Source organism: Manacus vitellinus, unplaced genomic scaffold (assembly GCF_001715985.3).
Source record: "Manacus vitellinus isolate BGI_N305 unplaced genomic scaffold, ASM171598v3 scaffold_20_pilon, whole genome shotgun sequence".
Taxonomy (NCBI): Eukaryota; Metazoa; Chordata; class Aves; order Passeriformes; family Pipridae; genus Manacus; species Manacus vitellinus.
In genome coordinates, this window is record NW_021939471.1 from 6,662,518 (window position 1) to 6,679,028 (window position 16,511).

Here is a 16,511-nt window from a genome sequence, read left to right on the forward strand (position 1 = left end):
CATTTGAACACAAGAACATATTTTTACTGTGAGAATGACTGAGCACTGAGATGGAGTCTCAGAGAGCAAAAGCCATCTGGACATCATTCTGGCCAACGAGGCCTAGATGGCATGGCTTGAGCAGGTTGGGGTTGGGCAACATGACTTCCAGAGGCCCTTCCAACCTCAACCATTCTCTGATTCTGTGAAGGAATGATAACACAGAAGTTTGGAGAAAAAAAAAAAGGCAAAGTTTATTTTTTATTTTTTTTTTAATATAAAAAGGTCATGAACTGCATAGAAGTATGACTTCAGTCATCTGAAAATGTTACTCATCCCTCATTAACACGGAAATTCCAAGTAATATGGCAGAAGCAAGACAGTCTAACAGTTGCCTGCAATATATGTATTTACATTCAACTGAGGTTACGAAGGCACAATAGTATTTTTAAATAATCAAATGCACTTATCCAAAGTTAGTCTGATTCAAGGTATATTTTAAGTTTATATAAAGTACAAATAAAGTCTTCAAAACTTAAAATTCCTTGGAAAAGATCAATTTTCATTTCTTTAAAGATAAGTTAGCTCTAAAGTAGTAAGAAATGTAAACATCAGATACTGTGATAAAAATCTTTAGTAATAAAAACTATGTCATAAAGTGCTGGCATATGCTTTCAGATTTTTCAGATGAAAATAGTTGTAATTTCAATTCAGTAATATTTTTGCAGAATTTGAAAGTGTAACTTTTATAAACATTTTTTTTTACCTTTACAGATTTTTGACATTGTCTTCTTTACCCTAAGTGAACTTTAACTTCTGTGTAAATATGTAATAGTTTGTGGTTTTAATTTATCCAGTTCAAACTGGAATCCATGCTGGTGGAAAAAAAACCAAAAAAGTTAAATAAGACTCCAACTGAGAAAAGTCAAGGACTTTGAAAACTAAGAGTATAAAGTACCTGAATGCAATCCAACAACCACCTCCTGCAAAGGAATTTTATAATCCTATACACTCTCAGTACCACTGAAAAAAGTTACATGAGAACTAATACATGGAGGAGACTGAGTGTGGTTCATTTAAACCTTGGCATGGGAGCTTTGTACGTGCTCAATATACTGTTACTTTATTTCACATGAAATTAAGTCTTGGAAAACTTTTACTTCTTCTGGTAAACATAATCTGAAAGATAGTCTCACCTGCCTCACACTTCAGTCTGCTTTTCACTTGTTGACATGAGTGTCACCCAAATCAAGAGAACAGTCCCAAATTCCACCATATACTATGGTGATACCTCATATTGAATCTATTTGCAAAAAACCTATTCTTTCCTCGTGTGAAGGATGATAAAATACAACCTTCTACCAACCATTATGTTCACCTCTCAATCATATATTTTTCCAAGACACCAATCTGCCTAACTATTGACAAATGCACAGGCACACTTGAAAAATATTATCAGATCGTGGTATTTTATTATACAAAACAAATCCAAATCAAAGACAATTAAACTTAAGCTCTCAGGAGTGGAAAATCCCAAAAATATTTTAAAGTGACACTTATTTTCAAAATATCTGTAAGAGTTTTAATACATTCCCTGCACAAAAAGACTTCCAGCCTCTGTTACTATTAGGCATTTATTTTGTCAGTATTAGTTTCAGGCTGTTTAAGACACCACTGGCAATTGCTCTAAGTCAAGACTCGCTACATAGGCATTTCCTAAGAGCCTGGAAACAGGAATTGGAAGGGACATAACTTAAAAAAAATACCACTGAGCAAACCAAATTAAAACAATTATCAGGTAGTTTGTCTTTAAATACTAACACACTGCAGTCCATTTCTCAGAGTAGGCATGAAGCTGAGTCATTAGGGGTAACAATAATTGACAAAGATGCACTGCACTTTTACATTACAGGGACATAAAGAAAAGTTGTTAATTCCAGCTTCACTGGCAAAAATGGCTATTTTCAATTTATTCAGTTACTACTTATAACTATAAAGAGGCTTTCTGTTTTTGGATTCCTTTGTGTGTATTTGGTTGTTCTTTTGGAGGGGGGTGTTTTGTGATGTTTTGTGGTGTTCTGGTTGTTTTTTTTAAGATAAGGAAAAGGTCAATACAGGTAGATGATAATATTTCAGAGGTTTTATAACAGCAAACTAGTAAGTTCATCAAATATTCACATCAGCATAGGAACCTCATCTTCTTCAAACAATTTACTGGTAAGAAGCCAAGGTCCACTAGCACAAGGACTGACAGTCTACCCGTTTTCTATTCAAGATCTGCAGAGATCCAACACAGCAAAACCACAGAGTGTGCATTACAACCCCTAAGAGGACCAGGTCTATAACATTTCCATATAACATTTCCATAACTACCAGTTGTACCAGAGGGAAAACAGTTTTCCAAGCAACCCCAACAGATTTATCAGTCCCAAAACATACCAACTTTAGCCTCTACTTAAAGTGATGAGAAGGGTCACAAGTAAGTTCAGTAAGACAGCTAGATTCAGTTTCCCTGCTCAGACCAATTTCTTATTAAGGCAAGTCATAAAAGCATGCATGTATTCAACCACGGTTTGGCAAAGGTTGAGTTTAAACAAACTCATTTTCAGGTTTCAGTTAGTTCACTCTAGCGTCATTTTTTGACTAGAAATCGAAAAGTGCAAAAATATTTATTTATATCTTCTTAAAAAAAAATAATTCATTTTATTGGCGCAACAACTCCAATTTCTCAGGAGTTAAATCCACTGCCAGCAATGGATAGAAAAGGAGGCATCAGCATAAAAGAATCAAAGTGCATTTCCAGTACGCCAATGCTACATGAATTGGCAAGCCATAATCTTATTTTCACCACTGGAATAGATTATGCTGAATTCATTTTATAAAAGTCTGCATTACACATTAACATAAGAAGTCTGTCGTGAAGTCTTGGGGATACTGCAATGAATCATCGAAACGGAAACGTTTGGAGACTGTGCTGCTGTCCTCTGGGATGTTTTCTTTGTCTTCCTTGTCGCTACAGGTACCATTACAACTGGATTTCACATTCCGCTCCTCTGAGCATTTTGTTGCGTGTCCTGACATCTGAGAAGAGCAACAGGTTTCTTCAGGGCCGCACAAGAGCGTGAACTCCCCTTGCTGCAACCACAAATGAGAAAGACAGTCCGCTGCTGTGGGTCTTTCCCTTTGAAAAAGAAAAGGAAAAAGTTGCTTTAGTGAATTTCAGAAATACTAAAAACTTAATTAAAATAACTCTGACGCACGTTAAGAAATCTTCAGCAAAACTGACACTAAAGCATCAGTATCACTGTTTTTTCAGCACTACCTCAGCTGCTACAAAACACATAGTTAAGGTTAAGCAGTGGCAACACACATCTAAATGCAGCTGACAGTTTCCCCCAAAGCTGGTAAGCTTTTCATCAGAACAAGGACATAGTTCCCTTGGAATGTTTTCAACATGGTATATATAAATGTGCACATGCTTATGCTTTTGAAGTCCTATGCTTTATACTGACCATTGTAAATAGGGTCATAATAAATGCTAGTGAATATTCAGCCATTAGGATTTCAAGGAATCATGGTATTAGGTATATAAATTAACATTCACTTTCTCTAGGTGCTCCACAAATTTAAGACTGTTGCCTGGAGGAGTTTGTTACTTACTCTGGATTTTTTATGAGAAGTTTTTGAATGAAGTCTTTGGCAGGCTGTGAAACTGATGCAAATGTTTCTTCTGAATAATCCACATTAACTTGAGATATATTAAGGTAAGTTTCTTGAATATCAGCTCCCACGAATGGAGATTCTTGTGTCAGCAGCATGTATGAAATGACACCAATGTTCCTGAGATAAGAACACAATGTATAATCCTACATGAACATCTGAACAATGTATCCCGCATATTTACTGTGCTGCAGATCAAACTTCCTGATGTATCCCACACTTAGAGAAGTAAAAGCATCATGTGACATCTCAGTTTTATGTGATTCAAGCAGGTATGCACAAACACACACAAGGAAAGCATCTCAGTGGAGGCATTTTTGAAAATTTCTTACTTTCAATACACCCTTTTCTTTCCACTCAGATTGTTAGGAAAGCAAATGCATCACTTTTACACAGCCCTCTCTTGGACATACAGCGATTCCGGAGGACAGAACAGCGGAAAAACAGACTTTCTTATCTGCACGTAAATAAAACCCCAGCTTTCACTACAATTCTGGATGAATTATCAAAGACTGAGATTTAGTCAACCTTTCTGCACATTCCACATCCGAGCTGGGCTACAATATCCTCTTGCTCAGATGTTTTTCCCTAAGAACATGACACATCACGCAATCTATTATAAATCTTAGATGGTTTCCTGATGCATAATAAAAATGTTTTTGTGATCAGACAGATCAGGTCTTAGCACCCATTACACTGTAGAAACTGCAGCTGCTGCTGTGTTTGTCATTCTGAGTAGAGCACCAACAATTTGTTTTTATGTCTTCCCACAAAAGCACGCAAATATTAAGTAGTTAAAAAAACATTCATGAACAGATTTAGTTACTATTATGAGTTGAGGATTTCAAAGGAGCAATTAGATCACAGCAACTTTTAAAACTGAATTTTAATTATTAAGATGCTCAAGAAGAGCATATGAATATTTTATGTTTCTAAGGAAACATTTCAAAGCCAGTCTTTAAACTAACATAGTTCATAAAATTAGTAAGCCACAAATAAAGCTGTGGATCACTTTAAGGTATTTGTCTCATTTTTTATGACTCATTCTGCAAGTATTTCTCTAAAGATAAAAAGTAGAAACTTAAATACTTTTTATCATTTGTGTAATAAAATTATTTAACAAAAGTGGGGAGGAAAGAGAGTGTCCAAGAGAAGCTCATACCTGAAGCTTGTCATCCCAGAGTAACTAATACCTAAAGTATGCTATCCAACCACTGTTATTGTTCCCTTAGAACAAATACCTATACTCCAGGCTCAGAAGCCACTGGCATTCCCTTCTAAGTGTGCAACAGACCCATTTACAGTAATTCCTTGTAAGCTCTGAGTTATATCCTCCTATCTCTCCCTCTTTTAGTCAGTCCAGCAGCAGAGTATTCTTGGAAGCCAGGAAAAAAACTGCATCAGTGTCCAGATCCGGTCCCTAAGTTGTTAAGTGGCCCCCCCACCTCAATAAAATGAATTAAGATATACAACCTACCACATGTCTGTAGCTGTGGTAATAGGATCATAGTTTAGGATTTCTGGAGCTAAACAGATGGAGAGAAGAAAAATGCTTTAATAAATATATTACTCAAACGGCCTTGAATCATACACTACATTCCTGGCATTTTTTTGCCAACCATTATTATGAGACTAAACATGCAGTTTCAATAGTTAAGTTTATTATTTTCAAGCCACAGGAGCGTGAAAAAGTTATTTCTGTTTGACTAGACACACAGATGTTTAATTGAGTCACACTTAAACAGCACTACATGGCCTAAAGAGTCTATTCCTAGCCAAATCTCAAGATGTTTTCTAATCAGAAGTATCCACATAAAACATTCTTCTAAGAGGTTTTGAAGTATATAGCTTTTTTAGGGGAATGCATAAAGCCTTCAGTGTGTTAACACTGCAAAAGCAGATGACCAAGCCAATTTTAGGATCAGTGGCCATTAGCCTATGCTAGATAGTAAGTTATTCACTGTAGTATGAAGTGCTCTTAAAATTGAGTGTTGGCAAATCATGAAGGAAACCTGTGCCTCACAGAGGGCCAAGTGCTAATGGCAATCTTCCCCTTTCCAAGGAATATTTGAATCTCATTAAACCATCACACTAAACAACATTCCCAACTCAAAGAACACTTCTTTGTGCATGCTAATGCTGTATTTCAATTCTAATCAAAAGAATTTAACAGCCAAAACTTTTTGTTAACAGCTGGCATCACAGCAAGTGCTACGGCAGGAATTGAGAGCTGCACTTACTGACATAATTTGGGAATTTGTGGTGCAAATATTCATTGACCACTCTAAAAAAAGAACAGCTCAAAACACGTTGCTTTGTCCTATAATGTTGTTTCTCCAGTAATGACTGGTAAGTTCATAAGCATATTACATGAACTGTTTGTTTTCTCCAAAGCACAAATCAGACATTGTGAAGCAGCTCTTCCATACCCAGATACTCTGTTGTTCCCATGATGTGCCGCAGTTCACTGGAATTCTCAAGCTTCCGGGAAATACCAAAATCTACAATTTTTACATCACCAAGAGGATTGACACTGCTCAGCAAAATATTCTGAGGCTAGAATAGAAAAGATTTAGATCTCAATCAAATGCAACCTGCAAAAAAGCCCAATGTCCAAAATGACACTGCAGGTTCTATTATGCAATGCTTATTGCTAAATTTTATTTAAAAATATTTAATCTCTAACACACTCCTTTTTCTCTTCATCTTTGTTATGTATTTAACAAATTACTTGAATGTAATAATAAATTAAAGTACTAAAATAAAAAGTTTTACCTTTAAATCAAGATGAACAATATTGTTTTCATGCAAGCAGCAAAGTCCTTCAAGTATTTGTCTTATAAGTCTTACAATATCCCTTTCACCAATTCTGTAATCCAGATCTGGGACACACAAGTCAAACATTTCTCCTCCAGCAGCACTGAAACACATTCAAGAACACTTATGTGTTAAGTTTAAATTTTGAATCTTAAGTGAGGAAAAATGCTATATATTGCAATATATATTTATCTAATGTATATTTATAATCTCAGAGAGGCTGGAAATATTATTATTACTTTTTTTTTACATATTTATGCCAAAACACAAAATATAAGCACATAGAAAAGGAAAAAAAAAATCTGATGATGCTTTTTCTTTCCTAGTAGTCAGCAAAAGCAGTTGAGACAGCAAAACAGAACTTTGGTTGAAAATGTCATAATACTCCGGTACCCTCAAGCGTTCTTTCCTACAAGCAGGTGTGAAGATGCCTTCAAGAAGATGAGTTCTGTAATCATTCCTTAACCAAAGAAGCCTCTCTTTTCAAGTCAAATATAAATTTCTTCCATTAGACCAGTTCATAAACAATTCAAAGCAAGAAAGCCCAGCAGTATTCCTATTCTCAGATTTCAGGAGCAAATATCATTATTTTTTACATGATGTGGCTGTGGTGTAAATGTAATAACAACAACTTAATAACAGCTAGACTGCTAAGGAATATTTCTGGAGTGAGGAAACTGCATACTTGCCTCCTGCCATTCTGATGGAAGACTCAGAAAGGTACCAGGAAGAAAATCTAGCATGCTACTGCTGATTAAATATACAGTTGCCTAGTCAGTTATTGAACAGTCCCTTCCAGAACTCTAGTAGACACAGAATATTGAGAAATACAAGGACTCAGTTCTGTCACTTTTAGTGTAAAAATGGCAGATTTCAAAAATAAGATTGAGAAGGTGTTTTACAGAGCATCTCAAGTTCATCTTCCTCAAAAAAGGCTTCCAGAAAACCCTATTAGTACAGTGTAAAGCAGCATGGAAATAACCATGTTGCACGTGGTTTATTAGTTACACTTCTACCCTTGGCCACAGCATCAGCTGTTTCCTTTCAGGCTGGGTTTGAAATCATTACTCAGCCTGCTCAAACTGCCTGAAGTTTCTCTCCCTTAAGAATAAAGAGCTACCTCAGAACTACAGATCAGTAAGCCTAATCTTCAATGCTAACAAAATGACAGAATCTATATAACACAAATAAGCACAGTCATAAACCTGCTCTGTGAGGTGCCCATGTCTCCTCTAGCTGGCTTTATGACAAAATGTAGATGAGGGAAAAGATGTAGATGTCATTTACTCCAACTTTAACAAGGTTTTGACACTGTCTCCCACAGTATTATTGTATCCAAGTTGCATTATGGTCTGGATGGGTGGACACTCAGATGGGTAAAGAGCTGAAAGCTCTGCAGGAAAGATTTGTGAGTCCTCAGAGACAGCAAGAGTTGAAGTGCAGGAAAGGTCAGCAGCACCTTGGGCTGTAATAGCAGGAGCACAACCAGCAGACTGAGGCAAGTGACACTACCCAGCACACCAGACCACTGCTGGAATGCAGCATCCTGGTTTGGGCTTCCCAGGTCAAGGAAGACATGAACAAGCAAGTTCAGCACCAACAGAGAAAGCGAGTAAAAGAGCATCAGATGCCCTGTGGTGCATATAGATAAATAACCTAATGGAACCCCACACAATAATACACTGAACTAGCAGGGATAGCTCAGAAAATTTTGACTGAAAATCGTTAAGAAATAACAGGACCAATGTGCAGAGCAGTTAAAACATACCTGGCTATCATCGGGGGGCTACTGAGAACAAGCAACAAAACAATGCTCAGTATAAAACCTTAGCATGTAGTTCTGCTTCTGTATCTTCATTTATGTAGGATTAATGAAGATACAAAGAAAGGCAAGTCAGAGGACAGACAGTTGCTTTACAACAACAACAAAAAAAAACCAACCAAAGAGACACTTACTCTTCAGTTTGGATAGAAGATTGTGGAGAAGTGTACAAGTGATGCTTACAAAAACACTAAAGCTGGTTTAGAGACAAACAAAAACTATTATTCACCAGATCCTACAATATAAGAACTAGGAGGCATCTGATGAAACTAGCTGATTAGTTTGAAAAAGATAAAAGAAAATATTTCTTCACACAGAAGATAATGAGCACCTGGAATTTATTACCACCAAAGTAGACAGTATCACCAGGTACAAAAAAAGGACAAAACGCATTCAAAGACTCGGACAGGTCCATAAACTAAAAGGAATAAGCAGAAAGGTATTCTCAGTACAATACCTCTGTTTGCTGCAACAGTGCAAAGAGAGTGAAGAGCAAAAAGTGGGCAGTTATATGCTCCTTAGCTCTTCCTAAAGAGCACCTTCCTACAGCCACTGCTGGAAATGGCAGGTGAGACAGAGCTCTGATCTCACTCTGCAGAGCCTTTCTTAGTTCTTTCAGTGCACAAACTAGATAGACCTGGAAATTATTACAGCTGCACAAAGAGCTAGTAGAGCTGCCAGGTTTCTCTCTGAGTAACTGGATTCTTCCTTTGGCCCTCACATTAGAAGAGGAGCAACCTCCATGGTGGGGCTTTTGAAGAAGTATTCATATCTTTAGTGATTCCCCCTACAAAGATGGCCTTACTAAGAACTAGCATCCATTTCACCTTTATTTAGAAAATGTGCACTAACACAAACTGACTCTTACTCCTACATCTTCCAAACCCCAACAACACATAACAAGAGCAAGGAACATGTGCAGGGGGGGAAAATACAGCCGAAGATGAAATGCTTATAAACTATTTTATAAACTCATTTCTTGCAATTCTTTTCAAGTACTGCTTCAGAGTTCTGATAAACAGAAATGAACACGAAAAGCTGTTTATTCTGCTACAGGAGGATATAATTTAAGTGTGTAATCCCCACAAAAGTAGGAACACTTTACTGCCAGACTTCAGAACACCACAAGGAAGTTACACCATGAACACCAATGTAGCATAAGGAAGATGTTTCATTACAGAGCTTTAATAAGCAAGAGAGGGTTAGCTTAGCTGAAACAGAAGCAGGAAAATCAGTACGGCTTTTATGTGAACTTGCACTTTCAGAAGTTCAAAACTTGCCATCTGGACTTCATCTTGACTTCTACATTATTTATTATTTTAACCTTCACAGAACAACAAATAATATGTTAGGGATCATCTAGTTCCAGGAAAAAAAGCTTTTAAAGATAGAATCTAGCTACATTCTTTGGAAAATTTGAAGGGATTTATCATGGTGTATGCAGACCACCATTAACAGCACTTCAAATACTTTGTACATGAAAATTAAAGCCTAGAGAGATCTAACTTCCAAATCTGCCTTTTTGTTTCCTACATTCTAAACTAAAATGTACAGCAAACATGAGAGATAATTCAAATTCAATTCCAAAATTAGACTTTTTTTTTTTTTTCAGATCTAATGAGAAGCTTCAGGGACATCTGAAACAAATATGGGAATTTTTTACAAAACAGCTCCAAAAGCCAAACAGTTTCAAAACAACAAAACTACTAAATTTAGAAGCTCAGAATCCACAAAGCAACTACAAGTCTCCAGTCACCAAAAAGCATCAAGTGCTAACTGAAGTTCACAGAGCATAGACGTGCTCAGCTTCTTTGAAGTCTGTGTACTTGGTATCAGTACTGGGCTATTCTATTTTTTTTTTTATCATTTAAGATGTATCAAAGCACTTTGGACTTTTGATGGGATTCAAGAACATTATCTCCAGTCAACTTGCCCGAAACACTCTTAAAGCAAAAAATATAAAGATGCTTAGAAAGTATATCCTAATGAAATATTAGCATAATATATACAGTGCACTGTTGTAATTCTGGGGCATTCAGGCAGCTCATGCAAAAAATTAGTATACTGAAAGATTTTTAACTACAAATGTGGAACATCTGATGAAGGCATACTTACTATTCCAACACCAAGATGATTTCATTTGCTGTTTCATAGACTTCATGAAGATTAACTATGCGAGGATTAGATTTCATTAATTCAAGTACAGCAATTTCATGATGAATTTCTGCTTTGCAGTCTTGGCCTCTTCTTCTCTTCTTTAAAAATTTAGCTGCATACTCTTGGCCTGTGGATTTAGCTATACATTTTCTAACCACAGCAGATCTTCCTCTACAAAATAAAAGGGAAAACATTAAGACCCAAGAGATAAAAAGCACAGAAATTGCCACTAGAAATAAGAAGGCATGGCAAATAATTAGAAACAAACAAAAAAATGTACTGGGGAATGCCATGCTTGGCCTTTTCTTACATATTCCCTGAACATTCACTTTCAGCCACTGTAGAAGAAAGGATACTAAGCCAGATGAAGCTTTGGTCAGACCCAGTAAAATTCCCTTTATAAAGACTAGGTAAACACTAAATCAGATATGGGGTTACAGGAACATTCTCACTGTAGGATCACAAAATAACTCCTCTGGAAAGGACTTATGGAGGTCTCTCAAAACCTCCTGCTTAAAACAGGACCAGCCATGACATCTTACCAGGCTGCTCAGGGCTTTGTTCAGGTTGGCAATACTATACTAAAAAACCCTCAACCTCCTCATAACACCTACAGGACACCATAATGAACAAAGCAAACCCCCTGTGAAATGCAATCAGTGAACACAGAAAATAAAGCATATTTATATGTACAGGGGGGCAGGGAGGTTTTCAGTGCAGAAGATTTTAGAAGTCATAAAGAGAATTTCCCTCCACAAATCATGTGGTACTGCTACAAAAATCTCAGGTATCTGCAAAACGTTTAAAAACATCTTAGCAGAAAAACACCCAATACTTGGCATTCTCTTCCTCAATTACAGTTAGACAAAGTGTGCTGCTTTATTTCCTAGCCAACTGTTTAGGTATGGAAAAAAAAAATGTATTCTGGTAAAGAAATGTTTTTAAAAAAACCCACATACTGTCATTAAAACACCAAGCTGATCTTTTTAAAAAAATTAGGGGAAAAAAGTTGCAGTTTTTTAAGCCAAGTTATAAACTCCTGAAAAAAAACAAAATTTTATAACCACTACTACTGCATTCCCAGATATGCCTAGTTGCATTCTTGCAAAGTGTTTTCAAATGATACAAGAAACATTATTTATAAAAAAAAAAAACTTGAAAGGCTAAAATAAATTGTCTGAAGTTCTAAAAACAGTATAAAACTATGCACAAAGATCTACACTTATGTAAAAAAAAAAAGCCTTTCCACCCATATTTTTGTTACCACAGCATACTAAGAACAAACTTAATGGAACAGCTCGGCATGAGTTATTTGAGTTGTGGTTTTTTTAACTAAATTAGCTACTTTAGTAGAAAATACTACGTTGCCCTGCTTTGCCTTTTTTCTGGTGTAAAAGCCCCAGTGTCTAAAAGGAATATTTCCTTAAAAAAAAAAAAAAAGGCATGTCTGAGCCTTTTTTGAAAAAAAATCTAGACTTCAGTATTTAATCAAAAAAAGTATGAGCATCTCATGAAAAAAAGTAAGATTTTCATATGCAAATAACCAGATATTAAGTAGTCTGCACAAACCTGCATTATTAAACACGTAAAGTTTACCTCTAATCATACTACTATAAATTACTTAGAAAAAAATTCAACAAGACAGCTGCTGTCATCATTTATTTCTACATAAATTAGTTGTAGGATTTCTCTGGCCTTTTTTTAAAGCACTAGATTTAGAAAGGCAAGGGTACAAAATTCAAAGGAAAAATTAATTTCAGTGGTGGAAGTTATTTACAGTCTGATACAGGCACACTCTTCATTTTAGCAATATTTGTAAGCCTGCAATTGCCAGGTTCTTTCCCAATTGTTAAACCAGCTAATTACTGAAGAACATTTTAAGTTATTGAGATGAATTTCATTACATACCAAAGTTGAAAATACTCCCTGCCCCAGCTTACATTCTTGTTTTAACATCACATCACCCTGTCAACCACAAAAGTTTCTCTAAAATTACCAAAGGGGAACTGGTTGAGTTTCATGAGAACAGTAAGATCTTCCCTGATAGTTTTGGCCCATATTCCCCCTGGTTGCTGCGGGTTTAACAGCTTTGAAGGGTCAGTGGCATCTCCAGATTGATGATGTAAGAATTTCCACTTGTTTATACTCTATTTGCAGTGTGCCAATTAAGACAAAGTTAAGACAGAACAGTTCTTTTAGAGCAGTGGAACTTGCCCCAGAAGTGCAAAGAAGTCAGGTCGGAAGTGCTGCACCGAAGCAAGCAGAGTAGTTCCCACTCCCTGCTGCCTGCAAAGCAGCTGCATAACCATCACTCTTCACAGCCCAGTTTTACAAGAAAAACTGATTTCAAGATGTTTTCATATCTCAAGTTATAAACCACAGAAATCTAACAGCTTCAGAAGAAGCCAAGCCATGCACACACCAGGGACAAAACTACTAAACCCACTAAAGAGAACCCAACCTGCCAGCTTCGTGAGTCAGTGTCTTAAATACCAAAGGACCTAGCAGATAAGGGTGTGGGAGGAAGAAATGGGACTTGGGAAGCTTAAGCAGAGAACAAAAGAACTATTTACTACATAATCTGAAGAGGAAGAAGAAAATTGCAAGTGAAAAAAAAAGCATATTGAATCTTTTAGATAGGCTACAAAGAAAGATGGATTTTACATCACTTACGAAGCATTTATACACTGAAAACATTAAAAAAATATACACACAGGCTAGGAAAAATCAAAAGTATGTTTGGAAAACATAGTACTCTGCTTCTGTTTTCTCTGCATTTTGGCACTTGTTTTGTTATGCCTGGTTTTGCATGTAACAAAGTGTTAAAGAATCCAGTGTTCTGGAATCCACAGAAAAATCCATAGTTTTGTTTGTTTTAGATGTCATCTCACAAGTACCTACAACAAAATCCAGCCTTTTAACAACACTGGAGTTCTAGAGGATGGCGCATATCAACTGCTTCTGCAGAGCCCAGATTTCAAAAGCGGAGCTGACAACAGTTAAGAAAAGAGGAAAGTTATGGGCTGCAATGTGCACTTCTGCTAAAGTCTACCAGATAAAGCACATGCTAGAAAAACAGAAAGAACCCAAGAGAACAATGAAGGCCAAAGAGCTTACAAAAACACATACAGAAGAACATCTCTGCTGATAAAACAAGCTGCAGGTGCAAAGGGTTGCTTTGTAGCCCAGCAAGGCACAACTGTGAGACTGACCCTTGTCACTTCTGTTCCAAGGAGCGTGGACGCACGACCATGGCATTATGTTTGCACAGCTTTATGCCCAATTCACCGAATATTTTCAAGGTGTGAACTAACACAGCGATTTCGAAAAACACATTCACTCGTATGTCTGAAACAGGATCACAAATACCAAGAACTTGGGGTTTTTTGTTATTTCCTATTTTACTGCTGCAAACATGAGCAAGGGAAGAAGGCTGCAAAACTACTCTGAAACAGCAGGTTGCTCGAAATTGCTTGAGGGTGGGGAGAGAAAAGGTTTTATGGACTTCAGAAAATTCATCCAAACAACTGGATCAACCAACTCAAAATCCCCATTCTTTGTCTATGTCATTCTACGTCATCTCCTCTTCAGTCCATGTACCTGAAATCTGATGTGTGACTAGACAGGGAAAACGCAAGAAAAGGAAGATAATCCCAAATCTACATGCCTATGAAAACATCTCTCTGATGTGGAAAAGGTTGGCAACTTATGTCTCACTGTACCTTTTTTCCTGGTCCCCAGAGAACCCACTGGATGCTGCAAAGAAGAGGACTGGGAAGGATACTTCATTCTCCATCTACTACTATAAAAGTTTGCCAGAAAAATTCTATCACTGTACAAAGAATTCTCCTGCAGCAGAAATTTCTCCTGCTAAAATAAAATACACAGGAACAATCTTACCTTCCTAGCTGTTTTGATTCAAGAGTATAAAAATTGTGGAAATTCTCTGTCTTGATTGCTGTGTGCAGAGGTGTGTCTAACAAGCCAGAAAGGCTTTTATTCTCCAACTTTCTTCTTGACATTGTCAAGAACAGGTCTCTCCCTTCCACCAGTCACCTGCTAAAGCAAAACAATTAAGAGTTTTAGAAATTCCATAACTGCAGCACAGGCAAGTATACAAATATTAGAGTTTAGGTCTATAAAACTAGAATAGCTGTAACTTTGTTCCATAGTTACCGGAAAACAACACTTTTATTCACTGTAAAAATAAAACCCAAAAGGAATACTAATCAAGACATGCTATTTTAATAATTAAACATTTGAGATAAGCTGGGGTTTTTCCCCCCCTGGAGCATATCTGTAAGACATTAGGGATAGGTTTCAATTCTAATAAAAATGCTAATAACTACTTAACTATTAATGATATGTACCTTCCTTTTAGTCTTTCTGAAAATAAGCTTTAACACTTCTTTGGATTCTGGGTAAATTTCAGTACCTTTATGCTTTTAACTGGTATTCTTGTGGGAAGTAACCAAAACTCCTTCCTGTTTGTTGACTGCAGCATAGCAGGAATGGGTAACAACAGGACAAAAGTGTTTTTTCCAGTGGGAAGATTCACATTTCTTATTAGACTCATCCATAGCTCATCTAAGTTTCATTTTTAAGGCTAGATTAATTGTCAGAAAGCAGCATGAATAGACAATGTTCTCTTTGCAAGTTCAGATCATTGAAAATCATTCAGACGTAGTAATTCTGATTAAATTATCTTAATAAACCAGCAGAACAGCACATTATGAAGATACACCCACCCACATTAAGTCTACTACTGTTAAAAATAAAACCAAAGCCCATAAAAATACTAGATTTTGGCATTCACATTTATAGGCCTGAAGCATCTCTTCAGGTAAAATGCAAAAGCAAGGCAGAAAAAGGTTACTGAAGGATAACAGAAGTTGTAACTGATGGCTTTTTTTAAGTTAAAGAGCAGGTTTGCCTTTATTAGCAATGAAAAAAAAAACAACAAACACAAAGCAAATTACAGTTTAGGGACAGTTAGCAAACTCACTTTCACTTTTCAAATGACAGAAGTGCACTATCAGAAACTTCTGGGGGAGCACTTGAACTAGTTATGATTCAAATATAATCCAGTACCCATCCAGCACTGTTCACGTTCCCATTCTTGGAACATGGATGTTCACACTGGCACAATTTTGGGTTCAAATCATAATACAGGCTTTAGCAGGAAACAGACCCAAACTACACAGTCTAAAAATATCTTCAAAGTATCATTTGATAAGCATCAATTAGCTTCTTTAAAAATTATCAAGAGGCAACAGTACAAATACACAAGTCTCTGAATCACTTTTTAACAAACATGCATTCCTTTTCCCCCAATTATATGACAGTTTATCACTTAAGAGGCCGATTCTGATGTCTGAAATTTTATGTGACTCTCTCTAGTGCTGTACTCACTAGATACACTTGAACAGTTAAAGTTATCTCCCTACTGCAGTACTTCAGCACAAAAATATTTGTATTAGATAACTGATTGAATTGATTAAAAGCTTACCATTATGAGTTTATTACCATTATCAGCTATATTACGTAAACCTTAATTTTATATCTTCATTCTTACAGAGTAACTATTAAGGAGAACTTCTGCCTTCTGTTGCACTGACTTTATTTCTCCGGTAAGACACCACATCTCTCCTTTTTTTTAGCTCGGTATCACAAAGAATAGAGAAAAACATATATTCACAGCAGGCAGAAACCCACATGAGATCCAATTAGCTGTGGAAAAAAAGAAGGCACAAATTCTAAAACATTAACTATTTCCAAAATTAAAGGCGATACCTGTATTATTACACATTGCACCAATGTGTAACAGACATCAGAAATGTGGTTCCTACAGAAATCTGCAAGACTCTCATTAAAAAGAAAACTTCCCACTAAACTACGGAAGTTCAACCAGGCAAAAAAATCACCTCATTTAACTATTCGCGAAGAAGTCAAGTCCCCGCTCCGGGCCGGGGAAGGCGTTTGGCAGCGAAGGACCACGGGCGGCCACCAAGGCGGG

At 36.6% G+C, this 16,511-nt stretch overlaps 1 protein-coding gene across 2 annotated transcripts in view; it reads right to left on the bottom strand.

Moving 5' to 3' along the window:
- Positions 1–1,532: 1,532 nt before the first annotated feature.
- The window catches only part of STK17B (serine/threonine kinase 17b), a 24,396-nt gene continuing 9,417 nt past the window's right edge, over positions 1,533–16,511 (bottom strand). Inside the window, exons 1-8 of one of the 2 annotated variants that reach the window (XM_018071880.2) lie at positions 16,420–16,499; positions 14,396–14,554; positions 10,454–10,666; positions 6,475–6,619; positions 6,129–6,255; positions 5,177–5,225; positions 3,640–3,819; positions 1,533–3,160 (exon numbers count right to left, since the gene is read on the bottom strand). In XM_018071880.2, coding sequence (XP_017927369.1) covers positions 2,878–3,160; positions 3,640–3,819; positions 5,177–5,225; positions 6,129–6,255; positions 6,475–6,619; positions 10,454–10,666; positions 14,396–14,517 — 1,119 coding nt within the window. In that variant the 5' untranslated portion in view covers positions 14,518–14,554; positions 16,420–16,499 and the 3' untranslated portion in view covers positions 1,533–2,877. Of the gene's footprint in view, positions 3,161–3,639; positions 3,820–5,176; positions 5,226–6,128; positions 6,256–6,474; positions 6,620–10,453; positions 10,667–14,395; positions 14,555–16,419; positions 16,500–16,511 lie in introns of those variants that run through there. The other variant, XM_018071881.1, reaches the window with a different exon arrangement.